General features: G+C 46.7%; 1 protein-coding gene and 1 pseudogene across 1 annotated transcript in view; one reads left to right on the top strand and one right to left on the bottom strand.

Moving 5' to 3' along the window:
• Positions 1–8,423, top strand: part of LOC115311292 (inositol 1,4,5-triphosphate receptor associated 1) — a gene marked incomplete at its 5' end in the record, with an annotated part of 28,209 nt that extends 19,786 nt beyond the window's left edge. The window contains 3 exon segments of the mRNA XM_040208917.3: positions 1,742–1,879; positions 2,536–2,745; positions 6,875–8,423. Coding sequence (XP_040064851.2) covers positions 1,742–1,879; positions 2,536–2,745; positions 6,875–7,136 — 610 coding nt within the window. The 3' untranslated portion in view covers positions 7,137–8,423.
• LOC115308266 lies at positions 8,161–18,653 on the bottom strand (annotated as a pseudogene).
• Between the last annotated feature and the right edge of the window lie 9,144 nt (positions 18,654–27,797).

Below are 27,797 nucleotides of genomic sequence, written 5' to 3'. Positions count from 1 at the left end.
ACTCGTAAATATCGACAAATTTGGAAGACGGGAAATAAATGTTGCGACGCCGCGATGCTTCGGAAAGACTTGGCCAACGGCCAAAAGTTTTCGAAAACAAAAGAAAAACGGGAGAAGCACGAGGCGACCCCGCGAGCCTTGAAAATAATTGACCTGCTGCCAAAAGTTTCCCGAAAGAGCAACGAAAGGGCGAGCAGTGGGAGGAGAAAAAGCGACGCTTTGCAAAGACGGTTGCGCCTGCCAAGAAAGGTCCAGACGGGACGTCAGAAAGAAAGCTTGCCATAAAAGAGCGGCAAGTGTCAAAGTCAACGCAATTTCATCAATGCTAATTTCAAGGTTCTATACCGCATGGCACCATTTGCGCATATGCAACATCTGCGGGTTTTTTTTTTTTTTTTATTATTGTTCATTTTGGTATGGAATTCCTACTCACTACCAGTTTTAATGGCATATTTTTCGCGGCGTCGTTAAACGGATAAAGGTGGTGATCTGGTGTTACTGCTGTGTAGTGGTCCGTGAATATCGCTTCCGATTTTACTTTTTTTTTTCTTTCTTTTTTTCTTTTGCGATACAAATCTATCTTAATTTCGGCAAGAAATTGTGTGCCTGCTCCTCGCTCGTTGTCTTCCCTGCGTGGCTGGGGCTTCTGTGGGAAAGCCCTTCCTCCGGGGTTCTCCGGATGAGCTGAATTGGGAAGTCAAACCAGCCTTCGCACGCTACTCTCTAAAAGAAACGCCTGCCCTTCTCCTTTCTCAGAAAGCACATCGTGCCAACCCCTGCGGTCTGCAGAACGAGCTTGGCGGCCGACGATGCCAGAAAAAACAAGTTCTGACTTTAGAAAGGACGTTCGCACCGTGACTTGGGCGTGACATACCACATCCTTAAATCACTCAGTTCCATGCAGTCTTTTACGCGTTACTAAAAAAAAAAAGTAATTGATTACAATAATAATTAATCTGGCTTAAAAAGTATTTCGTTAGATTCCTCTATTACTTGAGAAGGAAAGTAACTGACCCATTGCTTTTCCGATTACTTCCGATTTTCAGAACGACAGATTTTTCTGCCATTTTGTGCATGGGTCTTCTGCACGGTTCATCATTGGATTAGGATCACCGAATTGTAAACTACTTATCTTAATCCTCCAATTTCGGTAGACCATCCCCTTTGTTGGAGGCTTGGTTCGAAGATTCCTTGGTAATAAACTTGTAAACACAGGGTGCCATTAAAAAAAAAAAGGAAGGGGTTGTTACAATTACAAGTAACTTTTGTACTAAAAAAAGTAATCAGATTCCTTTTGTGATTGCTTAATAAATGTAGTCAAATGATTACAAAATTACTCCAGAAGATAATTGATTATGTGATTATTCGTAATGACTACCATATAATTGTTGTACCAGGTCATGGGCTCAGTTATCAAGTCACTGCTGCTTCCAATCTTCTGGAGAAAAGTAGATGCAAGGCAGGCGCGTAGCCAGGAGGGGGGGTCCATGGCCCGCCCCCAAAATCTTTCATTTTGCTGGGGCCTCCTTCCCCCCCCCCCCCCCCCCCCCCCCCCGAAACAAAACCCTGGCTACATCCCTTATGCAGCTGCATTTTTTAGAGTTCTTTGTCGGGTCATTTCTGTGTTATGGGGTCAAATTCCGGGTTGGCGGTTACTTAGAGGGACTCACGTTGCAGCCGACGCGTTTGAGAGAAATTAGGCTTGGCGTCTCTGTGACGCACCTGATTGTGTGTGCCACAGGGAATGTCATCCGGAGGAAGACATCCCAGCCTGCAGCAGCACCAAGGCGGAGACTTCCCACGGCGTTCGGGACGCCGAGCCAGACGCCGAGTCTGCCAGCGTTTCTCAAGATCTCAACGCTCAGGTCATCGAAGAAGTGTGAGTTTCTGCTTTGTTCCTGCCAGTAATCTAGCTGTTCGACCCCTATTTCCGTGAGGGCTTATCTATACTCATTCGACAATGCCCCAGATTTTTTTCTTTTAACTCGTGCAATTCTGGCTTAGCAGGTTAAACACCGTTTACATGCTTTCATTGTTTCAGGATTCTTCATTCTCAGTTGAAAGGTATAGAGGCTTGTGGATTAAGCACTCGGATATTCAAAATGTACTGTTTTAGAAAGGTGACGACATTTATACGGAACCACACCTCTTTAATATCGACTAGGAGCAACAACTATGCCACATATGATGATACTGAGATTTTTAAAAATATGTACTTGCGAGCTTTTATGAAATTCCTTCAGATATGTATTTTGACATTGCAGAACCCTGCCTATCAGTTACTCCCTTTTACTTTACGATGGATCAGAGCGGATGTTTTGAGCAATCCACGCCAATCTGGCTCTGTGAGCATATCACCTGGCTACCATGTGCTTCTTCCGAAGATCGCCTGACACGCACCCGTCATTCGATTGGCTCCCATGGCTCGTAGCGTTTGCTGCAGTCCATTGTACGGTTTTCTTTTCGTATTTTTGAGGGGATTGGGGTTGTGGATGTGTTTTGAGTTTCGCTGACGTCCGGTCCTCGCCATTTCAGCAGCGCCGTGAGCGAAGGCATGCCCCAAGAGGCGTCGACCGGAGGATCAGACACGCTCCTGTTGGACGACTGCCTAAACGACGACGAGGAGCTGGACAAGGACGAACCGGAGCCGAGCCGCGGTCAGGGCCAGACCGAGGGGAGGATGGCGTGTTCCAATTTGGCCCTGCTCGAGTGGGCGGCCATAGTCGTCACAAGACTCAAGTTCTGGTGAGTTGGGACCGCCCACGAATCGAAAATGGTCCTGGAGTGGCAGCAGATAAGTAAAAATCCTGTTCAACGCCCTCCCCCGAGAGATCGCCCATGCCAGTCTTTTTTTTAGGTTAATATTTGTAACATAATGCGATGTCCGACCGGACTTGCATCAATAAGTTGATCTGCATTACCGGTACGTGTGGCAAACGAGTTCGTAGCAGTTTCCCGCGGGCTCATCGCACCATGAAACTCGCATCTGCTGCGTTCACGGTCTGTGACATCAGCTCCCATTTCACATGGTTTGTAAAGGCTGCCCCGGGGTTTGTCACTAATTTTGTATAAAGTTTTCCTCTCGCATGTCCAAAGATCGCCCACCCGATACTTTTCACCATTTCTCTTCATTTTGGGCGGACGTCCTTACGGGGTTTTACGGTATGCACGCTTAATTAGTCTACCAATCTGAAAACTCTGGAATTTTGGGGATATCTCAAAAGCACCTGGAAACGTCGGAGAATTGTCGGGGAAGCCATCAAAACGTTGTGAAGTCGGGAGAAACGGGTGATGTGGATGGCGCGGCGACACGCAACGAGGCGAGAGGGTGCTTAGAGTGCGCTGGCGGGGATGGGCTTCACCACTGAATAGCGGTCACCCGAGGCATCGCCAAGCGTGCAAGCTACCGCCCGATTCACTGGACCAAACGGGTGTACCCCAAACAGCCGCTGCCATCCCGTCCTCCGCAGTTTCTTCTTTCGTAACGGGCGGGGAATTGGATCGAAATATTTAGGGAACGTCCTCGTAATATTTAGGGAATTGGATCGAAATATTTAGGGAACGTCCTCGTAATATTTAGGGAATTGGATCGAAATATTTAGGGAAAGTCGGGGAACCTGAGAGAAGGCAATTCGATACAGACACCCCGATCAGGTCACGGGAGCCAGCGCGTCACGCCGTCATACACTCTGGCAGTCAGTCGTGAGAGTTTTGGTAGAAAGTAGTAGCGAAGGCAAGTGTCGCCTTCGTCGGAGCGTCCCAAATCGCGGCTGCCCAAGTTTCCGTGGAGCGCCAAGCTGCATGAGCGACCCACAGCAGAAAACGGGCATCTGCCGTCTCCACATAGACTGCTGTGTCGCCTCCGGGAATCCGGGAGGCAGCGTCACGACACGTCTATGACGTTATCGGGGGGAAATTGGGAGACCGCAGATGAGGGCATGCTAGACACACACTCGTAAGAGACACGTTTTAGGCGCCACAGTTACAACATGTGTTGTACATAAAGGTTGTAGCTCCCATTCCAAAACGGAAACGAGAGCTCGTTTCTCGTTCCTTTTCAATCTTAGGACGAGTTTCCGTTGCGAGTTCTACGGCTTCAGAAGGAACGCGTTCCCGTTGCGTTTTTAGGGTTAGGAGGGGTCGTTAGACTAACGTTAACTTTGAATCTTTTAACCAAACATTGCGCTGAGTAATTCGTAAAAGAGAGAAGTGAGCGAATGAAAAAATCCCCATCGAATTACGTGTCGAGTCGTGTGCACAATCACATTTCCAGTTTTGCGTTTTCGAGTGTTTCTCGGTGTCTTCCTGATCGCTCGAAGTCGGAGGTTTAAATAGTCACTAACGAGGACAAACGCCTACTAAATTCGGGTAAAATTACAAAAAGGAGCGCAGGTCCTTCTGCCGTTCCCTCAACCGCGAAACGAGTTCCCAATCCAGTTCCTCCGAGGCAAAACGGAACGGCGGTGTTCCTCCATTCCTCCTAAAAGGAACGCATTCTAGAAACATTGTTTCTTGGAGCGTTGTTCCGTACAACGCTGGTTACAACGTAAGAACTGCGGGAGAGGCAGGAGCGGATCCAAGGAGGGGGGGCGACGGAAACGGCCGCTCCCCCCCCCCCCCCCCCCCCCAAACAAAGTCGACCCCTCCCCCCTTCTCGGAGGGCGATTTGCCATGGGTGGACCCTCCGGTGCACAAGAAAGAATGGGAGAATAGTATTCTTACGAACTTTCCCCCCTACCCTCCCCCCCCCCCCCCCCCCCCAAAAAAAAAAAACAAAAAAAAACGGAGTTCTGGGTCCGTTCCTGGGGAAAGCTCCTGCCTCAAAACTGCCAGAGACAGCGGTGTCACAAACTTCACTCGGTACAAAAGCTTAATTTCTCTGCCTTTGGGGAAAGCGGGAGCTTCCGGCGGTGCCCTTCCTTGCGCAGAGTGTGCATGGGGCTAGGGTTTCATAAAAGAAAAGTTCCCCAGAAAAACCGTGGCGCGAGAGTGCAACGTGCGAAATTTCACGCCCCGCGGGACAATTTAATTCGTGTATAGTTAAACACCATTTCCGGTCCCCCGCTAAATTTGACAAGAAGCGGTTCCCAGCTAAACTTAGGGGAACTGGAATTCGGGTTCCCCTTTATATTCGGCAGAGTAGGATTTAGCGCATTTCACGAGCGCAGAAAAGGTGGTAAATAAAGACGTCCAGCGCTGCTCGAAACAATGTGCGCAGTTTGTGTCTCCCGACGTAATTCGTGGTATTAAGATATCTTAATCCCGTCCTTTCCTTTTTTTTTCTGAATTGGTGCATTAAAAAAAAAGGCTGCTATGCCCAATGTGCCTCGGCACATTCGGCATCGAGCCGAGCATTGTCTTTCCAAAGCCGCGCTCCTCGACGTCACTGACGGGGAATTTTCTCGGCGGATCTGGGCCCGTTTGCTCGAAGCACTAACCGCGGCTAAAGTTAGCCGCAGTACCCAGGAGAGGGATTTTGAGATCACGTGACTGGCTCGGTAGGGATGCGGGGAAACATGGCGGTGCCCCAGTGAGTGAGCGCCGCTCGCTTTGGAACTAATATGTCGTTGTGGTTGCAATATCGGGCACGTTAGTCAGCAACGAATAATGCAGGAGGCTTTCGCTTTGCCTTACCTCACTTAAACCGCAAAGCATGAGCAAAGACCTCGCCGCATTTTTAGATAGTGTTTCGATTCTGGCCATTCCTAAGCCTAAATGAACGCAATAATTGGCGGCATAGCAACGTCTTCGGAAAGGGGATTGTTGATACCACACAAAAGCAGACGGCGTCCCAACAGACCTTTTTTCTAAATTATCCAAGCACCGAGGTGCATGCTATGACTATAGTTGCACGCGTCGCACGTGCTTGCGTCTGCAGTAGTAACCGCTTTAAAGCAAAAAGTATAAAACAAATTTTGCCTTGCACGCGCGTTCGTTAAAGACTTATTATGATTTTTTACTTCAAAACTTTTATAAGAGGAAGGCCAGGGCGCGTGAGCCGTAGAATTACACTTCTAGCAATGTCCTCCTGATGCTTGGATAATTTAGAAAAAAGTCTGTCGGGACGCTGTCTGCTTTTGTGTGCTATCAACAATCCGCTTTCCAAAGACGTTGCTATGCCACCAATTATTGCGTTCATTTAGGCTTAGGAGTGCCCACAATCGAAACACTATCTAAAAAATTCGGCGATGTCATTGCCCATGCTTTGCATTTTAAGTGAGGTAAGGCAAAGCGAAAGCCTCCTGCACCATTCGTTGCCGACTAACGCGCCCGATATTGTGGCTACAACGACATATTAGTTCCAAAGCGAGCGGCGCTCACTCACCGGGGCACCGCCATGTTTCCCCGCATCCCTACCGAGCCAGTCACGTGATTTCAAAATCCCTCTCCTAGGTACTGCGGCTAACTTTAGCCGCGGTTAGCGCTTCGAGCAAACGGGCCCTGGAGCGGTTTTGGAGCGCTTATTTTCGTTGCCCTCTTCTCGCGCGTGGAAGTGCGCGACGGCATATTTTCCGCTCTTGAAGTGCGAGCATAGAGTGCCTTTGGATCGCTCCAGATCCACCAAAGCCAAACACACACACACTGCTGATACGTCGCGCAGAAGGCAGTCTGCAAACACTGTCTGAGGCACGCTTCTTCCTCGTACAAAGGTCACGTTGGTCGTACGAAACACTATCCGTAGATTCGGTCTCCGCATGCATTTGCACGAAGCAAGCGTGCTTCGAAATTGCCAGAGGCGTGTCTGCAGGTAGTTCTGTCATATTCTTCGCAAAGAACGCCATGGCTTTTGTCGGATGTACGAGCATCCCGTAAACTGTCGCTTAACCCTAACTCGGTCCTTGGAACTCAAAAAGAGCCTTTTCCCCTGGCGCAGGCTGAACAGCAGCCGCCGCGTCCTGGCGGGCAAGAGGCGCCTCCCGCCCATGGCCTCGGAGCGCGTCACGGCGGTCCGCTACGTGGTCAGCGGCTTCCTGCTGGTTGCCGCGCTCATCAGCGTGCTGGTGGCTCTGCTGCCGGGGGCGTCGAGCGAGCCGCGCCCGCTGAGGACCCTCGACTCCATCTGGGACGCGCTCAGCTTCAGGGGACCGTACCTAGACTTGCACCGACGAGACGGAGGTCCTCCGCCGCCCACGTGAGGACTACCAGTTTGTGCGAGCGTGAGGTGTTTGTTGCGGTCTTTGGTTGACTTCTGGGTGCTTTGTCCGTTGTGTTCCGTTCGACAGTTGTTCTGCTTGAGAGGATTCTGCTTGAAAGCGTCCTTCTCTCGAGCAGAATGCTCTCGAACAAACTTACCCGAGGTTGTGGGGTTTTTAAAAAGGAAGTGACTTTACTCGAGGTTAGGGTTTTCTAAAGGGTGACGCGAACACCGGGAATTTCTAGGCTTCTCTGTGTTTGTGTCGTCCTTCGGGGAACCTCAATCTCGGGTAAAATCGCCTCCCTTACTACTGCCTTTGTTTCTTTTTAAGTCGTTCTTATTTTCTTTGTATGAGTACGCAATGTCTCTTTGCTTGAGTACATAATGTTTCTTCTGGCATAAATTCTCATTCTTCAGGCATCTATCTTTTCTTTTTTGTCTACTTTACTTTAGTCGCAATGCTTCACTTAGCTCTGCTTTTCTTTTTTTGCTTCCGATTTTTTTTATTTTTTTTTTATTTGAGCATGCAGGGTCTTTTGCACCGTGAATTCTCATTTTTCATGTCTAGTGTTTGTCCTTTCCTTTCGCTTTAGGGTTTAAATCACCTCTGGTTGTCATTGTATTTCATGGGTGTTTTTATTTCTTATTTGTTGAATTGTACAGTGTTTCTCCTAGCTTAAAATTCTAATTGTTGAGGCCTCCTTGGTTGTTGATGTTGTGGAGTTTGAATTCTATTTAAGAGCGCGCTGAAGTTTCTGCGTGTTTTATTCTCTGTTTCATAGCAAGTGGTCTTAATGCGGGCGATGCCTCAATCTGCCTTCGTCTCCTGGATTGCTCTGTAGCCCGCTTGTTGAAGATAAGAAAAGAAAAGAAAATGTGTATAGTGGTGACTCGAGTGTTTCTGCTAAAATGTGTTACTTGCGTCCTATTTAAGGTGTGCGCGAAAGTTTCGACGTCTTCCCAGTTCCCCGACCCAGGTTGCTTGTTAATTTTTGTTTTTTAAACAAACAGACTTTGTGCGGTGTTCAGGCCGAGCTCTTTGGATCACACTGAAGTAATAAAATTATGTCTGAGTTACTGTTTCATTTAGAGAGTATGTCTGATTTTTTTCTCGTGACTTAGGCAAACACTTTTCTGAAACACTCTATGAATAGTTAAAGGAGTCGTTCAATCATATCGAGTTGGAATGTTTCTTATTTTATACGGGGTTCCCAAGAATACTCACACGCAACGCCACTGTCCAAGAAGTCTCTTTGTCAGGGTGTAACTTCAAGGACTTTTTTACAGCAAAGCTGTTTATGGCTAGGGTTGTATGGATTTTTCGTGTGCGTGGCCAAAAACTCCACGCTCGCAGCGCCTTCTTTGTATAAAAGGTTCGAAGTAAACAACCAAAAATAAAGCGTTGACGAACGCGTGTGCAAGATGCTAATTGTTTTAGGTTTTTGCTTTAGAACAGTCACTGCTGCAGATGCCGGCACCTGCGGCGCGTGAAACGCAATTCCCTGCATTCTTCTTGATGCTCGGGTAACTTAACAATAGGTCTATTTCACTTGTCTCGTTGTAATGGGGAGGCCGCGGACTCCCGAAGAGCAACGCGCCTACGAAGAGCAACGGTGGGAACGGCAACGAGAATGTCAACGGCGCTCGGTGGGTGGCAAACACCACCGATGAAGTTCGTGCACAAAACGCCAAGCGCATGCGGCAAACCGGACAAGACGAACGTCGCGCGAGAACGCATCAAAAAGACGCAGGTACCATGCTGCTACGTTGGACAACTGGAATGGAGCATAGGCTAAGTTCTGTGTCACGTCTGTGTCGTGTGCTGAACAGCTTCGCTGGTCATCCACCTTCAGAGAGTGGAATGGCTCATATATTGGTCACGAGCATCGCGTCAGCACTCGACTTGGGCTCGTGCCAATCGATGCCTCGACGAACATTCGTGTAGCGGCCCGTGTCCAATCGTTGCGACGGGATTAGCCAAACCAACAATGTCTGCGACACTTTTAATGCCCTGTGTTTTGCGAAACCCCAGCCCGTGGCTATGATCAACTAGATTCACTGTATGGGTTCCCAGAGTAAGGCATTCCTTTTCTTTTTCCGTTTTGCCGACAACATACTCACTCTAGCCGATCATGTTTTGGCTTGGCGAGCATCCTTGAACCGTAGCGATGAAGTGACACAAGGGCCGCTGGACTCACCTCCGTCAGCGCTTCAAGCGGTTACAATCGCCACCATCTTGGGTCCAGCAAACAGGTGCGCACACGCACGCTCTGCTGCTCATCGAACTCGCGTTTACGCGCCGTCTTTTCCACGCGGTTACCGACGTCAGAAGCAAGAAGGTTGTGTACTTAGTGGCACAATGCCTGCTTGTTGCGCTTTTGGGTGCAGCAGCAAGTCGGAGGATAGAAAGACACTCTTCCGGATAACGTTTGGAAAGAACGCAACTGCAAGACGGAGGAAGAAGGCTCCGCTGGCCATAGGAAAACGGAAAGATTTCTAGCCCACTGCAACGAGCAAGCTTTGTGAGGCGAGTGCCGATGACACCTGGTTCATTCCGCGTATCGCTCGTTGCCTCGCAGTCGAACAGGCGTCAGCTGTGTTCGGTTTCGCACGAGCGACGCTCTTGCGATTTGGTAAGCGACGGGCTAAGCTTAAGCCGGTGTTGGGCCAGATCTCTCGCAATTTTAGATCTGTAGCAAACTTAAGCTAACCCATCGAAGGTCGCGCGCATGGGATTGCCCCTTGGAGTGACGTACCCAACTAAAGCGGGTCCTTGTGACTCTGGGCAAAATTGCTTTCATGCAGTTTATATTCTCGCTGCTTTCCTAGTTTCGTGAAATGGTTCTGAATAGCTTTCAGAAGGCAGTGTTTTCCTATCAGATTGCCTCAACATGCTACGTCTTTTTATTACAATGACTTCTAGGATCATTTCGAAGAGTCTCAATTCGAAACTCATAGAGCCGAATGCAGAAAGCTCCTCGAACGGAGCGCAGTCCCTACGATTCTTGGCGCTGGACTTGGTCATCGCAACCAAGGAAAAGAAGGGTCAGCCAGCAAATTATGTCATGCAATGTTAATTATCTACGGAAGCTACTCACAGCACCACAGAAGCTTTTGTGTAGCCACATCGACCACTTTAAATAAACCTCTTTCAACACGCTTTCATAGCCTCGTTGACGCGTGGACCCAAGATAGCGGCGACATGGTTTCAGTTTCAGCGCGGGAACCTATACAGTGACTCTATGGTGAACATTGTCAGCATATGATCGACACCACATCTCGCGGTTGCCTGTTTTTCCGCTCAATTTAGAGCGGAAATTGACGTCTTAGTTTCGTGGTCGTGTGACGTGATGTGACATCGATTTCTCCGCTAAATTTGTCGGCGGAATCGACGTCTCGTGACTCGGGGTCATATGACGTGGGCACGACGTGTATATGCGTACAATCCTCGGTGGAAGAAATATATTTAGGTGATGACTCTGGCCGCTCTTCCCGCGGGGAGCGAGCGACCAGACCGTGTTCCGAGCTAGCCCCGTACCAGGAGTGGTTAGTTCCGCGCCGCCGCGGAGGGCGCTGAGCTATGAGCATCGTGGGTATGAGGTCCCTCCTCGGTGGCCATGGTGTCGGCGGCTTAGCGTGCTCGCCTTTTTCGCGGTATAATGCTGGTGTGCGGTTAGGGGCTGGCCTCGTGTTTTCCTTTGGTGCTGTGTCGATCACAGGTGCCACCGTCGCGCACGAAGGTGAGCCTTAACTCGAAGGAGAAGGAAGATAACACAGATTTACAGACTCTGGCGACTTGGTGGCGGCGTGTCGACGGTGAGGTACAACAAGAATCGGTGAGCGAGGGAATACGGGACCACCGCTGGGAGAAACAACCGGAGCGGTCGGTTTGGGAGGGATCCCATACTTTGGAGCCATCTATCCCCGTGCGAGTGAAGCGCTCGATGCGCCGAAGATAATGTGGTCGCCGCGTCGGGCAGAGAGTCATCACCAAAATGTATTTCTTCCACCGTGGTACAGTCGCACCGGTCTCTAATACCCTCGTGACACGGTCACACCTAGCACCATTGGGGACGAGATGTTTCGGTGGCTCCCTCTTTTGGCTGCTATCTGCGACGTCACAATCCGGATTATTGATTGGCAGCTACAATTTCGACGGTGCGTGTAAAAAGCGCGGTGAAATCTTGCGGTAATCGCGTCCCTAAACTCAACACCGTCGAAGTTCACAGTCTAGCATCCTTCTTATTTCCATTAGTGAAAGTAGAGTTCATCATACTCGAGACGTCGTAGGGAGCGTTTGGCCAAGACCACAGCGGCGCTTTTGGTCGCACACGTCACCAATTCTCGCGGACCACTTTCTGTGGCTATGCAGTCAGATTAGCTACGGGCGCACGTGCGCTTGCGCATCTTGGGCGCCCATCAAATCTGCGCACTCTTCACTTCTGAAATAGTCATAACCGCAGTTCAAGGTGACTTAGTCGCGGTTAAAGCTGCCCGTGTAACGGGGGGATTAGTTCATCCAGAATATATGTGTATGCGGAACGCAAGTTCGTCTGCTACTCTAGACGGTGGTTTTAAAAAGTCCTAAGGACTAAGAAGAGAAGGAGGAGAGCGCTTGGCCACAGAGCAACGTAGCAGACGAATCAATTCTGATTCGTCTGCAACGTTTGCAGGAGTTGTGGTGACGTCAGAACGCCAAGCTCTGATTGGCTCTGATTGAAGAATAGTGGGTAGACCTCAAAGTATGCTGCCTCGCGTTCTACCCACTATCCTTCCACCAGGGCCAATCAGAGACCGGTGTTCTGACGTCACCACAGCGCCTGCAAAAGTAGCAGACGAACTTGCACTCCGCATAGTTTGCGCTCAACACATTTTGTGCTCCCCTGTCTCGATCGGCGTCATCGAGCTTGTATAACTAACGGTACGATGTATAAAAGAAGTGTTGCCAGTGTACAATTTCCAACAAAAGGTAAGGGCGCAAACGAGCTGGTGGTGGTTAAACATTTCGACAAAAACCCCGAGACTGGGACAAAAAGGGACTGACAAACACAAAGTCTCATTTGAGACTTTGTGTTTGTCCGTCCCTTTTTGTCCCAGTCTCGGGGTTTTTGTCGAAATACAATTTCCATTCGTACTGTTTTACACGGTCAGCATAAAATGCTCCTTGTCGGGGAACTAACGAGATCAATTTTAACGGGACTACGATTAGGGTGAAATACCAATGCGGGCAGAAACTGTGGGAGAGGAGAGGACGGCGGAACGCCGAACTCTGGTTTGAATGATTAGAGGGTAGACTCAAAGCTAGCTGTCCTTTGTCTTTACTGAGTGTTTGCTCTCGAAACGCAGGACGCCGGCGTTCGGACGCGTTCGGAGACGTGGATATGTGCGGTGCGGAAATTGGAAACGCCTTTAGCCAAATCATAGCTACGATTTGCGTGTAATAAATACGCTCTGTTCTTGAGGTGAGCCCGTTGGTACGGTGTCAAAACGTACGAAAGGATTACGCATAGAAGGACTCGACACGCTAGTTGGACACTATCTTGAACTTCTTGCCACCATGGACGCGAAGTTCCATTGTTCGCCAGTGTTGTATGGACAACAAAAACTTTCAGCCTTTCCTCTGGTGACAAAGGAAGGCCAGCGAAACTGTACTATGTTAGGACGACTTCAAGGATGACGCCTGGAGGACGACATCTAGGATGACCTCAAGGACGACTTCGAGGATGACCTTGAGGATGACCTCAGGGGCGACGACGTCTAGGACAACGTTTAGGACGACTTCTAGGACGACCTCAAGGACAACGTCTAGGACGACCTCGAGGGCAATGTCTGGGACGACCTCAAGGATGGCTTCTAGGACGACCTCAAGGATGGCTTCTAGGACGACCTCAAGGATGGCTTCTAGGACGACCTCTTGGACAACCTCAAGGACAACGTCTAGGACGAACTCAAGGACGACCTAGAGCACGACATCTAGGATGACGCCTAGAGAAATTCAGCCTTTCCACTTTGGGGAAAACCAGAGTGGAAAGGTTGCCGCCATCTATGAGCGAGGCCGGCAAGCCGGTTGTCTGGGGGCCGCCGTCATAGATGGCGGTAGCTGTCCAGAGTTTTGTGTCGACATTTGTTTGGTACCGGACACGATCCTGGAGAACCCAGCCCTTAACAGCGCCCCTGTAAAAATGTAGCAGTCCCGCGCTATTTTCCTTACGCAGCGCGCCTAAGCACGTCGCCTCGCGTCTGCGGCTTCGCATCCCCTGCAAAACAGATCGTGGCTTCCCGCAGTGCTTGGCTACGGAATGGCACAATTGCAATATTCTGCTACGCTAGCGTAGCAGAATATTGCAATGGTGCCACCGCATCTCCATAAAATTTCACACAACTTGAAAAAAGTTGTCCTGAGGTACGATGCGCCATTGGTGTTTTCCGCTCCGTGTAAGCTGGCGCAACTTTGCGCGAGAGTTGCCGATAAGAAGGACGAAGGCCCCGCTTGCTCGGTGAAGCACGAGAATCAATATGTTGTTTGAAAGGTGGGAGTTGTTTACACGATTCCACTAACGTGCGGGAAAGCCTACGTCGGTCAGACGGGTTGATGTGTTAATCACAGACTGCGGGAGCATGACTTGTCGTTGCGATCAGTGGTGGGAGCTGTAGAGGGGCATTTGCCACTGCATTGTCATGGATGTGGGTGTGAACCTATCTTCAGTAAGACGGGTATCATTGGCTATGGAAGGGACAGAGTGAATCGAGAAATTTTAGAGGCGCATGCAATTATAAAAGCAGGCGCGAACTGCGTAAGCCAAACGGCACTGGGCTTGAGTAGTGAAGAGATGTTTTTTTTTTTTTGACACGTGGTGAATGTATCATGTGACATGGGCGGGGTTGCTGTTTTCTTTGTTTTGTTTTCACGTGATTAAATTTCAGTTGAGAATCGGCGCTTGTCCTGTTTGCACTTCCTTTAGTCCCCGTTTACTGTGCGCTGTTTGCCTTTTCGCAAGCGTAGCATGTACAATTACTGTAGCACCGCCTAAAGCCCCTGTGTCTGGGGAAAAGTAGCGCATTCTCCTTCCCTCCTGTTTCAAAAAAACCCTCCTTACCCACTTCTGACTTCCGGATGGATGGATGGATGAATACTGCTGAGCCCTTTGGATCGGGCGGTAGTTTACGCCACCTAGCCATTTTGTTACCGGTTTGTGACGGAGACGCCCTCTGGATGTTCCCAAGCGTCTCGACGTCTCGGTCAGCTGGAGCTGCGCGATGCAGGTCATGTGGACTTTTCTCGTCACATAAGTGAGGCAATGAGCTCATTTAGAGCCCGCATTCGCATCCGACCGCCCTGATGCCGCTCTAGATCTGCTCGTCCAAGTGTGGATCCCAGAAGTGCTTCGGATGATCGTCTCAATCGTCCCAACCGAGTCGCAGTATCGGTCAGTGTCTCGTGGGTACCTGTACCCCCCTTCGGCTTCAATCGTTTTTAATCGCCATATCAAACCGCCAAAATGCAACTCTATTCTCCACGATTTCAGATGATCCACTACTTATTTTCAATGTGTGGAGAGAAAGCATACTCGTGCTTGACGTGCTGGCTTCGCTCGCGCTTACGTTGAATCGGGGTAGGGGGCTTCCCCGTGAGGGTCACGAGAGTAACGTCGAAACGTTACCCTCGTGACGCCACGTGTGACGTCATTATGGGAAACACGTGACGTCTGACGACACGTGACGTATGACGTTATACGCATCTAACATTGCCAATATTCTCGCTATATTTAGCGGGGAAGGAGGAGGTGCATACCCTACCCTCCGTACTCTCCCCTCTTCCTCCTCAAGAGCTGCGCTACACTTTGGCGTTACAGAGAATTGTAAACGTCTTTCATGTTTTTTGCTTGAATTGATAGCTTGTATTGGCATATCACGCTGTACAACATAGACCTGGGCCTCAATTTTTGCTAACTTAAACATCGCTCAGGAAAAAAAAAAAAAAAGAAAAAAAAACATTAAATAAATGAATTACTTTTATAGTGTGAGTAAAGCCACGTAGTACCCGTTACGAGTAAAGAAACTACGCTGATTTCTATTATTCCCTGGCGAAAAGAAAAATATCACGTACGTTTTCCCATAACAATACACAGGAAGACTGGACAAGTAGGCTGTTCGCTGTCTGCTTATAGCCAGTTCGTTTCACGGCACTCGCTGCGTGAAGCTGGTTCGTTTCGGCCGGCACTCCACGAGTGATTGCACAATTGAGAGTGCGCCAAAATGCAATCCCCTCATGCTTCGCTCCGGCGAAACCGGCGAGGAGCGGGAGCAGAGGACAAGGGATCGTCTGCTACGATGTGTCGCGGAACCGAAAGGAAAAAAAAGTAGATTTTCTGATAAAAATTGCGTCCCGCGGGCAACGGAAACAAACGCGAGCTTGAATTGTGAGCGTCTGCTATTTCACGAAGGAAGCAGTTGACAACCCGTACTTTATTTGGAGGTTTTAAGTCGCACCTGTTGCCGTACAAACGCTGAAATGTGCCAGTGTGTAAAGAAATGCTCAGAACAAACGCATCAACGGCCCCCGAGATGTTTATCACCATCCGTGTGTGTGTGAAAAATTTAACATTTGTCGACAAAACTCCCCCAGCAGGAACCTCCGACTGCCCAATAAGCATCAGAGAAAGCAAAACATAGTCACTTTATCCGAGGCTTGGGCAACAGCATCATGTTTAACATTTACCTACGCCAGCTAACTTGCCCCGTCGTATTTTCTTCGAGAAAGCTCTCGTTTTCGACGTCCTCACCGAGGCTAATATCTGATCCACCTGTAACTACGATCGAAATCGAAAGTCCCACGAAAAGTTTTGCTGGATATTCCAACAGACTAGTTTTAAGCCGTACCCTTTCAGTGGTTCTCGCATATTACCATGCTCAAACGGATCAAGCTTCTGCTCAGACAGCATCATCAGTTTTCTTCAGTGGAAACGGTTATAAGTATTGAAAGATCGCAACCAGCTGCTTTGTAGAAAGCTGGTTGCGGAAATTTACGCCGTCTGTAAATATTGCTATGACAGCCGAGTTGCTTGAAGTCATCGCAACTATAAACTACAGGTTGCAGCGACCAACGTTTGTAGATAAACGTTGGTAGCGACTGCATTCTCGCATTCCCACCCATCACTCGGAACAGAAAGGCGCTAGTTTCGGTTTGAGGTCGGTACGTTTTCTACAACGTAGATGGCGGCAGCATCAGTCTTCTGCACTTGGGGCATTTGGCGAGTTCGTTTGAGTCCAGTTCTCCGTGCAACACCCTGCGAGTGCGATGCGTTCTGGGAGAGAACTCGAACGGTGCCAGTGCTTGTGAAACGAACTCGCTATTAATTAGCGACCGGAAGTCCCGTAGACACTAGAGCCAGCTGAGCCTCTAGCGTTAATTGCAATAACTCTATGGGTCTATCACGTTTGCTTGCGCTTTTTCAGGAGCTTCCTTTGGACTCTAAAAGTTACTCATTAATCTTAGTTTTTTGTTGCACTTCAAACGAAGATGAATAAGTAACTTTTTGAGACCATAGGAAGCATCCGAAAGAGCGGAAGCACCACGTGACAAAAAGCGGCCAGTCACGTGATAGATGGCGGCCACTGTTCCGCGTCGCCCGCGGGCGCCAGCTACAAATCCTTATCGCGCCGTAAATGTGGTTCTAGAAATGTTTCTTTTTCGTCGTAAATTCGTTTTATGACCTTCTTTTCCCAACCAAGCTGTTTAAAAAAAACGTATTTTCCCCTTTGTATGTGTCTCTTAAGAGTCTTTTTATAGCCTTCACTGAAGAACCGAGCAAGCTTCAAGACTGAGTCTTCCTTGTCCCTCTGGAGTTCCTCGTACGTCACGAAGAAAACGTTGCGCTCTTTCCTTCGCCCGTAGGCGGAAGGGACGTGGTCGAAGAAGTCCTTGAAATTAAAATCTCGTTCCAGGAACGCGTCAAGAAATTCATCGAAGGTACCGTCCTCAAACGTACACACCGACATCTCCCGGACATAGCGGTAGCAAGAGACGCAGCAGTCCGAATGATTGCGCGCCACGTACACGTATACTTGGCCTTCGGGTCTACTTTAATTCGGTCCATGGAGAAGTGCGCCCTCAGGAGCCTCAGAGACTCCATCCCTTCAGACACCCTCTTCTCAAGGTAAGGTGCCTGCCTCGCGAAATCCATGCATGACTCCGCCGACTCCTCGCTGTTAAAGATTAGTTTCAGAATCTGCTGGAGGCAGTGGGAGCCTGACATCGGGAAGGAAACCTACACAAAAAGAAGAGGATGTTACCGAGATGGACACTGGGCGAACAGCTCCTAGGTAACAACTCTGTGGGGTGAATTTTCAATGTTTCCATAGCAGAGGCCAAAGCGGGGCACAAAGAGACCTCTTGCAACACCGAAGCAGTCCTAGTGGCGTGGTGCCGCGGAGAGCTACTCGGAAACACATTGGTTCCCAATGCGCTTCGTGAAACCGAAACAGGTTACGATGTGGCAACATGAAACGACCGAATACTGCGCATTCATTCCTTAATTGTGACTTTCCTTCAATTTATAATGCTGTAGATGTTGCCTACGGATACAAATAAAATGCTGAAACACGTTTGATTCTTTTCTTTTTTTCGGGGGGTATTTTCGACGTAAAAGTGTTTGTGCGCACGTAAGCAAAATCAGAAGTGTACTGGGCCGATCATCCTATGCCATCGTCTGAATGCTGTGCTGTGCTTTGGAGTGGTGCCATCAGAGCGGTATGAGACGCGGCCGGCCGTATCCCTACTCCTCGCTAAGTCTAGTCAGGTCTTTACGGCCGCTGCAGAGGCCCGTGTTTCAACGGGGGCTCTCACGAAGAGGAATGGTTGCAATGAAGGCGATCGCTGCCTTCATTTGCATGCGGTGTTGAGATGGGCTACTTTGTCAACGGGGCAATCGAGATCGAAAGCATGCTATTCCTCTCCACGGCCAGAGTTATCGCAACGCGCGCAGTGTTGCATGCAGGGATTTTTAAAAGAAGCGCTATTGGACAGAAGTGTTCCGGCAGCGCTCGGCAGGGACCCCTGTTCTCGTTAATTGAACAGGTGTCCCAACCGCACGCTGACGCGGCACTCGTTTCAGATCTGCGTCCCGCGGTGGTCTCCGGTAGATGATGTGTAGAAAATCTAACCCTACTTTCTAGTTACATAAAAGATGTATGGCTATCTTTTCTTTAAAATTCAGGCGGCTGCTTGCGCTACTTATCTGGGGTTCTTACAACCATGAAGTCTCGGAGTCACCTTTAGGTGGGAACTACAAAATAAAATAGACCAGTATATCCACTTTTGTGACTGCGACTCGTAGCCATCAAAAGCGAGCGCACAAGCTTTGGCCAAATTGCCACTGTGGTTGTCAGACTCTAACGTAAGCGGCTTTACGACGGATACCGGACTCGTGCAACATCAACTGCGGGCTTTCTTTTTTGCGCACACCTGGTCCTTCTGTTTCCCATTGACGTCAGCGTGCTCGAAACCGTATTGCTGCATGCATGGCCGAGAGGCCATGCATGCAGCGTACTTCTAGAAAATTCGCGTTTGGTCATACTCCAAAAGTTCGACTATCAAACATTTTAGTGATGTTCGAGATACCGTGTAAAAGATCAGGAGCCCAGCGTGGCCTTGCAGACTGGCACCCTCACGCTCGGCGCTCATTACTGCTTTCACTGCCTCACGACGGCTCGGCGCTCAGTACTGCTTTCTCGGCGCTCATTCTTTCTTTTTGGCAGAAGTTCGCCGATTAAACTTTTATTTTCACTTCCATTTGAATATCCAATCGAACAACGTTGAACCGCTCCTTTAACTGCTCGTCAAAAACTTACCTTAGAAAATGAGCTGAGAAATGGGAAGGACACTTTAGGGATTGTGCCGTTATATCGTTGCACGACTGATATTATACCTCGTTTCAGCTTCAGTCCGAGCGCGGCCAATATTATGAGCCGAAGGGCCAATCAAACAGCGAAAGAGGCACAACGTCATGGCGTGCTCTCTGCAGTTGTTAGGACCAGCCGGTATAAGCCGTCTCTCTGTGCGTGCTCATCCGCCGGCTAGTCCTATCAAGCGCAGAGAGCACGCCATGACGCTGCGCTTTTGCGCTGTTTGATTGGCCCTTTGGCTCATAACATCGGCCGCTCTCGGACCGAAGCTGAAACGAAGTATAATATTTAGCTTGCAGACTACCATATCTATAGCCAACCGGCAACGGCCAGGCGGCGCCAGCAGCGTGAGAGCGCACGGTTAGACCCTGTTTCGTTGTAACTTGGCAAAGGGTGAACGATAAGCCCCACATTGCATGCCGAAGGCTTTTAAATGCGCGACGTATACTAGCGCAACGCACACATATTGGAGCATGACGCAGCGAAAAGCCTGATACTTCTCCGGAGTTGAGGCGCGCTCCGGTGATAAGCAGTCACGTTTCAATTGGCCCGCCAGGGCCGTAGCTTCCGCTCTACTGGCACGTTACGCGATCACGGCTTCCTGGGATACCCACTATTTCTTGCTTCAGACACTAGGCTCAGCGGCGCCACCAGAGTAAAGGCTCACATTTGAACAATGCAGCCGCCACTCCCAGGGGTACCCAGTATTTCTTGTTTCAGCCGCTGGATGGCGCCAAACCAAACAGCATTGCAGGTTGCCTATTCAGCTTCGCTTCACTCCCTCTCATTATCTTCACGCGATTCTCAAACAGATCACAATCTGCGCTTCAATGCGGCCTTGATGAGCGCTTGTGTCGAAATGAAGCAACACGTCCGCCCACTCGAACAGATATGACACGCGTCGGTCGTCCACGCTATCACTCCTCCCGATCAAGGCAGGAGTCCGCGTGTGAAGCAGGCGGCTGGATGTCGCGTCCCCTCTGACACGCCAGCAACGTAAATGCGTCTCCTCACGCGTTCACGTTGGAAGGACACGCCCGGCGATGATTTTCGAACAAGCGGCTATAACAGAGGAACTCCGCCGATTTTTTTATCTACTAAAGAAAAAAGAAACATTTTATTTATTTATTGATCATCTCCATCGCCCAGAGGGCATCATATAGTAGAGGGGTTTCATAATAAAAAAAAAAGGTTTTTAACACATTTTATTTTATTTCATTTATTGTTGCTCAAATACATCTTTTCGGACTTAATACAGGAGCGAGGATTTTAGAAAAAATAACAAAAGAACAATACGTATAAAACTCTGGGTTCAAAAAACAGCCAAAACAATAAAGAACAAAATCAGAGGTGCCCTCGATTGACTCAGGTCATTTACACAGTGCCACGCAGATTAAAGCGGAAACAGATGATCATCTTGGAACTAATTCAGCAATACATGATCACATTTTTTCCTTAACAACAAAACGTCACGTTCTGTTGCCAGAGAGTCTGGAAGCGCGTTCCAATCTGAAATACACAAAATTAACGGAAATGAGAGGAATAGATTACTGCGTGTTGCCAAAGGTTCCACTTTTTTGGGTGTTATCACATCGGGTCGAAATAGGGTTTGCAGGTCTACAGAAGGTTTGTCTGAAAGTAGAGTCACTGTAATAAATTCGATGAAAAAAAAAAAAAACACAAGCGCAAAAGTGTCGTTCTTATCTCCAAAGAAGAGAGACCCAGATTTTGTTTTGAACTCGTGGCACTGGTTTAATAAGAGGATTTCCCAGAAATAAAGCGGACGGCTTTATTTTCTGAGGCTTCACAATTTCTGACAAGGTAAGTTTGGTGCGGGTTCCGGATTATATTTGCATATTCTAGTTTTGGTAGAATTATAGTTTTAGAGGCAAGTAGGTGTGTTTCTTCGGGTTCCTGGCACAGTGTTTGTTTTAAAAAACCGAATTTTCTGGATGCGTTTATTATGATGTAATCATTGTGCTTCTTCTAAGTTAAGTTGGACGTGAAATGGACACCTAGATATTTGTACGACGTGGTAACTTCTAGTTCGAGAGAGAGGAGGCTGTATTGGGTCAATATCACATTAGTTTTATTGGTAACTCTCATTAGCCGGCATTTGCTGATGTTAATAATCAGCTGCCATTTTAAGCACCAATACTAATTTTGTCGAGGTCAGTTTGTAGAGTGCGACTATCATCTGTGCTAGTTATTTTTCGATATATGACAGAATCGTCTACAAACAATCTGGCTGTTGATGTTAAGGGGGATGGAAGGTCATTGATATAATTGAGAAACAAGATGGAGTAGCCGGGGTCATTTAAGGACTACCAACATCTCCCATAATAAAGAACTTATCTCTCTCTGAGAAACAAGGGCGGACCAATTACGCTACAATAAGGAACGCCTGATGTAATGGAAAGTTTTGAGGAAAGGGTATCGTTGAAACTTTACTGATTCTGTTCTACCACGCAGAAATGCTGCAACCATTATGCCATAGATGGGTCTATTTGAAGACTGGAAACTTTTAAAGAGTCGACCATGCGGAACTGTATCAAATTTTCTTGCAAAATCGATGAAGATAACAGCGGTCTGGGTGCATGATTGCTAAAGTGCAAATCCGTGACAATCTCAAATAGTTGTGTATTACATGAGTAGTTTTATCTGAAGTCATGCTGATTCGAAAAAAAAGGCAGTCATTGCCGTCGAGGTGGGACATGATAGCTGTAAAAATGACGTGCTCTATTACCTTGCACGGAACGCTTGTGGGGGAGATAGGCCTATAATTGGAGGGGTCGGACTTTATATCAGGTTTGAAAATTGATTGGACGATAGCAAAACCCCAGTCAGTTCGAACAATGCCAGTGTCAAGACTTTGCTAAAAAGCAGAGATAAAACAACAGAGGCCGAGTGGTTTACCATTTTTAGTACCTTTGAAGATATGGCATCATTGCCGGCGGCGCAGTGAAACGGAAGTTTATCTATAAGTTTGAAGATACCGTTACTTGTAAATGAAATAGGAGAAATGGGCGCAAATTGCAACTCCGGTGGCGAAGGAAGTGGGAATGATTCTTGAGTGAATGCAGTCGAGAAAAAGCTATACAGCACATGCCCCGCCTCGCTGTTAAACAGGCAGTCACCCTTTTGGTTTTTGAGCAACAAATTACTTTGAGTTTCACTGGGATTTAAGATTTTCCAGAACTTACGAGGGTCGGTCCTTAACAGATTTAGCAGTTTGTCTCCGAAAAACTCTCTTTTCGTTTTGAGAATTACTTTTTTTTTTAAATATCTTTTTAGCACAGCCTATGTGCGAACCAATCATCGTCCCGGTTAGTTCTTTTTGCTTTCTGGAACAACCTCTTCTTTTTGTTCAACATATGTTTTAGGTAAGTTGTGGACCAGGGTGAGAGATATTGATTTTAAGAATGTTGGTTGACACCAAATTCTGAATTGCGTGTTTAAATAAAGTCCGATTTTCTTCGACGGAGTGATCTTGATATTGAACTAAAAGTTCATATAAAAATACATTTAGCGAGATATCCATGGCTTTCATATTTGCCCGAGCGTAGTTATATATTGTCTTGTGATTGTTTGCCCGGTTTCTGGAGGTAAAGCTAGTTTAAACGTGAATAATCGTGTAATCATTGATTAATTTAAGAACTTTTATCGTGCTAACTTGGCCAAGATTGTTGCCTAAAAGTAGGTCTAAAACCGCGTTGCCTCGGGTAGTGGTGGTTACTAGTTGGTGCAGCCCGAAACAGCTAGATACGGCAAGAAAATCATTGCAGTGACCCGGATTTGCACATTGAAGTGAGGGACCAAGCGTCGCCCAGTCTACACCTGGAAAATCGGAAGTCGCCTGCTAATATTACGTCGTCGTTTGGGTAAGCTCCCGTTAAGTGCCCCAGACAACTATACATGACATCATGAAATTCACTGGAGTTTTTGTTTGGCGGACGATAGCAAGCACCGATGAAAACTTTACTTAAACTCAGCTGCAGAAGTATCCACAACGTTTCAAAAAAGAGTCATAAGTTATTAACGTACATTTTAAATTAGCTTTATCTGCAATGATTACACCACCACCCCTTGCGTTTGGACGGTCTCTACGATATAAGTTTTATGATTTGTTCAGTGTCAACTCTTCGTTGTCTACGCGTGACGTCAACCAAGTTTCAGTTCCAATGGTCAGGTTTGCAAGAGCTGGTGATGTACTCAAATTAGTCTTGCTTTGAAAGTAAACTACGAAACTTTACAACAAGAAAGGACAATGTCGGATTGAGTTGCAGCTGACCAGGACAATGAGTTGGCCTGGCTGCAGCGGCGAAGACATGACGCCTAATCAGGTCGTCCTTTTTTGCGTTCAGCTCCTGCTTGCTGACGCGCACATCGGGGAATGCCCTGCCAGATATCAACGCACCCACGGAACTACGACCCGAGGTCTGGCTTCCTTCGCTGAGTCAACCTGGGAATCGCCTTTCTCGTCAGCAATCGACGGGCGATGCGTGGACCCAGGGATGGGCAAAATACATGCAAATATGTATCGAAATACAAATAAAAAATACTTCGTCAAAAATGTATTTAATTACAAATCTAATTACATTTCCGAAAAAGCATTTAAGTATAAGATACAAATACAACCTAATGTATTTGGTCTCCTCCAAATACTTTTCCAAATACATTCCTCAAAATTTTTGTCAGCGACTTCAGGGCACCTGCAACGGGTTTCTGGGTATCTCATTTTAATTTTGCATCGCACACTCGGGAGTTAGTGTGCGAGGCTCTAGTAACGTAATAGAAATATAATAAAAAAAATGTAATCAGCTTGGACGTAATAGGTGAAAAAAGTACACAGCTTCAAGCAGCTTTTTTTTTTTGTCGATTACATTTTGGTATAGACCAACACAGAACCGAGACGACCAAGACGCGCAGCACTAGCTAGAGAATCTTTTTATTGTTGCAACTCGCACCAGTTACGAAAATCTGGACGACCCGCGCATTTAAAATGTTCCAAGCAAACATATGGATGGAAATCAGGCTGGAAAGCATCACAAGTTGTCAAAGGCACTTATTTAGCCAGTCTGCCTGCGAACGTCGATTTCGTCACTATTTTTGCTCTAGTTTAGCACCGTAATCACAAAGTCACTAAACGCTTGTGCTTGATTGAGAGACACTGCATTCAGTGCAGAATGTAGTTTTCTTCTTGCTCTGGACAGTGACAATAAATTTCAGGGATGTATTTTCGCTCACAAAATTGTATTTAATTACAATTGTATTTGAAATACCCACGTTTTAGTATTTAAATACACACGTCAAATACATTACCCAATTTGTAATTAAATACAAATGCAAAATACACAAAGTATTTGAAATACGTATTTCAAATACTTGTATTTGAAATACTGCCCATTCCTGCGTGGACCAATGGAAGGTGCCATCATCTGTGACGTCACGGGATCCCAGCGTTACAAAACAGATCTATCCCAACCATCACTTCAGTTGACCTCGCTGCAGCGGCGAAGACATGACCCCTAATCAGATTTTTCTTTTTTTTTCGTTCAAGTTGGTGTCACGCACTTTGATACTAAGTCCTATAGAAGCAACAACTTATGTTTGCTGCTCTGCCGGGCCAAAAAGTTACTTCAAATGTGTTATGAGTGTTCTGTAGTTCTGAAAGAGCGTCTGCTATTAAGTGGTGATGTGGAATTGAATCCCGGCCCTGAAATTGAGGTACTGCTTGAACAGATTTCTAAAGATAGCGCTGAAATAAAAACACCCCACCTAGAAAAACAGCAGAAGATTACGCAAATTGAGGGAGGACTAGCTACAATGGAATCTAAATTGAGTAGGCCGGAGACTCTGGAAGATAGGACCAGCAACACTGAAACGCAAGTTGTGGAACTACAAAAAACCGTAGCAGAGTTAACCGTTACCATCGACAACATTGAGAAGGGGAGCCGACGTAACAATCTTATTATTCATGGATTAGACGAGGCAGAATCGGAAAGAGAAGATATTCTGGCGAGGCATGTTACGGAGGAAATCTCCCTGAAACAACTAGGTGTAGGGATCAAGAGCATCGAAATGTTGCACAGGCTTGGAAAAAAACAGCAAGGAAAAACAAGACCCATTATTATTAAATTCATCGACTACAGAGAAAAAATCTCAATATAAAGGAACTGCTCAAAGCTAAGGGTAACGGCTTCACGAATTTCTGAGGATTATTCTAAACTTGTCAGGACGGCACAGAAATGTCTTTGGGAAAGTTCTCAGCAGGAAAGGGATAACGGCGTTCAAATGAAGTTGAGATTTGATAAAATGATTGTGGGAAATGAAACTTATAGTTGGAATCATGTTAGCGGTGAGAGAGATAAATGTAATAGCCAGAATAATAAATGATATACCACACAAAAGACCCAATGAAAGTTACAGACGTTGAAAGTTACAAATTTATATGCAAGAAGTATTATAAACAAGGTGTCGGAGCTGGAACACATTTTGTTGACGTACGATTTAGATATAATCGTAATGACTGAAACCTGGCTTAACGGAAATATAGCGAACAACAAAATCGTGCCTCCAGGGTATGAAATAGTTCGAAAAGATACGCAAACTTTGGGCGGAGGTGTTGCAATAGTGTTTAAATCAGGAATTTCTTTGGTTGAAATGGAAGAACAAAAACAGGCCGATGCATATGGTGTAAGGTAAATACATGACTCCTGTCTTGTATTGGGAGCGCTATACAGGCCTCCTTAACGCACCTCTTTCGATCTTAGAAGAGACAAACTCGTATCTTTTAAAGCACTCTAGAAGTGACAGTAAAATTCTGCTAGCATGTGACTTTTATCTGCCCTCGATAAGTTGGGGCTTCTTATCGACCGGTTCTAAAGAAAGTGACAGCGCGGATTGCCTTTTAGATATCGCGTTCACGTTTGACCTGGTCCAGATAGTGCAATCTTACACTAGAATTCAGGGAAATTCAATGTCTATACTTGATTATATTCTGCTTAGTAGTGAATACAGAGTTTAGCGTTGAAGTACTAGACGGGATCTCTGATCATAAACTGGTGCTGCTAGAGCTACCCCTACGTTTCCACGGGCCTCAAGTTGTGAAGAATAACGTGCTGGATTTCAGTCATGCAGATGAGGTTAGTACTATACATTGGTCCCTTGAGAAATTCACTGATCATTCGGAGCATTGTAACGCGAATATAGATGAGCTTCGGCATCATTTTAAAACTATTGTGGAGGAGTGTCTAACTAATATTGTCCCATTCGAAATGAAGATTATTAGGCGCGAGTGACCTCGGATTAATCGGGAAATAATACATTTGAAACGTAGGATTGCTCGTGCTCGTAAAAAGCCAAAACCACTGGATCAGAGATAAGGAAAACAATCTGTAACAACTCTGTCCCGGGAACTAAAACGTATGTTATCTGAGGAAAGGTTTCGCTATCTAGAAAGATTCCTTAAATCATCTCCAACGAAGTTTCATCTATCAGCCAAACAAGAGGCTGGTAAAGCATTTAAAATAAACGATGATATAATTGAAGAGCCCGAAAAGATAGCTGCCAGTTTTAATGAACATTTTAAATCTGTTTTTACTAACGATGATGAACGGCTGCCAAATTACACTGTTGATCAGGCTCTGCCAGAGTTGCATGACCTTATTTTAACTGAAAAAGGCATCCTTAATCTGCTTCTTAACGTCGATCCTAAAAAGTCAATGGGGCCAGATTTACTTCCAAATGCTTTTCTGGTACGTTATTCTGAGTGGATAGCTAAGTACTTGTTGATAATATTCCGAAAATCATTAGAATGAAGCGCTGTTCCTAAAGAATGGAAAAAAGCTAAAATTATACCTGTTTTTAAATCGGGCGACGAAAAAATGTTCCAAACTATAGGCCCATTTCCATAACAAGTCAAGTCACGTTGTAAACTGTTAGAACATATATTTTCTTGGCACATTTTCGATTACGTTGAAAAGGTCTTAGCGGTGAGTCAGCATGGATTTAGAAGAGTCCTGTCTACAGTAACCCAGTTGATAGAAATAACGCATGATCTTGGTAAGGTAATGAATAGCAGAAGTCAGGCAAATGTTTTATTTCTGGATTTTAGTAAAGCCTTCGATAAAGTTCCTCGCAACAAGCTTTTTTTGAAACTGAATACCATACTTAACTCAAATAAATTAGTGAAATGGTTAACCTCATACTTAGAAGAAAGAGAACAGTACGTTTGCTTTAAAGGTTATGAATCTGATTCCCTTCCCGTCGACTCCGGCATGACCCAGGGCTCTGTCTTGGGGCCCTTACTTTTCCTATTATATATCAAACGATATCACTAAAAACATAGATGTCAACATAATATTATTTGCAGACTATTGCGTTTTATACGAAGAAGTTAAGTCCTATCAAGACCAAATAGTTTTAAATAAATGCTTATAGAGGATACAGTCTTGGTGTCGGGAATGGCAAATGAAGCTGAACACCTCAAAAACTGTTTCAATGTCCATTACCCGGAAAAAGTGTCCTCTGGAGTTTTCCTATTGCATTGATGGTCGACCTATTCAACGTGTCGAAAAATATAAGTACTTAGGATTATATTTTAGTAATGAACTATTATGGGACAAACACATTGATTACATTAAAACAAGAGCGACCCAGCGGCTTTGGGCCTTGAAACGTCTCCTGAAGCACTCTTCCCCCAGCACAAAACTTAGTCTATAAAACGATATTAAGGCCAATCTTAGAATATGCAAAT

The sequence above is a fragment of the Ixodes scapularis genome, unplaced genomic scaffold (assembly GCF_016920785.2).
Source record: "Ixodes scapularis isolate PalLabHiFi unplaced genomic scaffold, ASM1692078v2 PGA_scaffold4__175_contigs__length_147842914, whole genome shotgun sequence".
Taxonomy (NCBI): domain Eukaryota; kingdom Metazoa; phylum Arthropoda; class Arachnida; order Ixodida; family Ixodidae; genus Ixodes; species Ixodes scapularis.
Note: the sequence above shows the minus strand (reverse complement) of the source record. Positions and strands in the feature narration are given on the sequence as shown.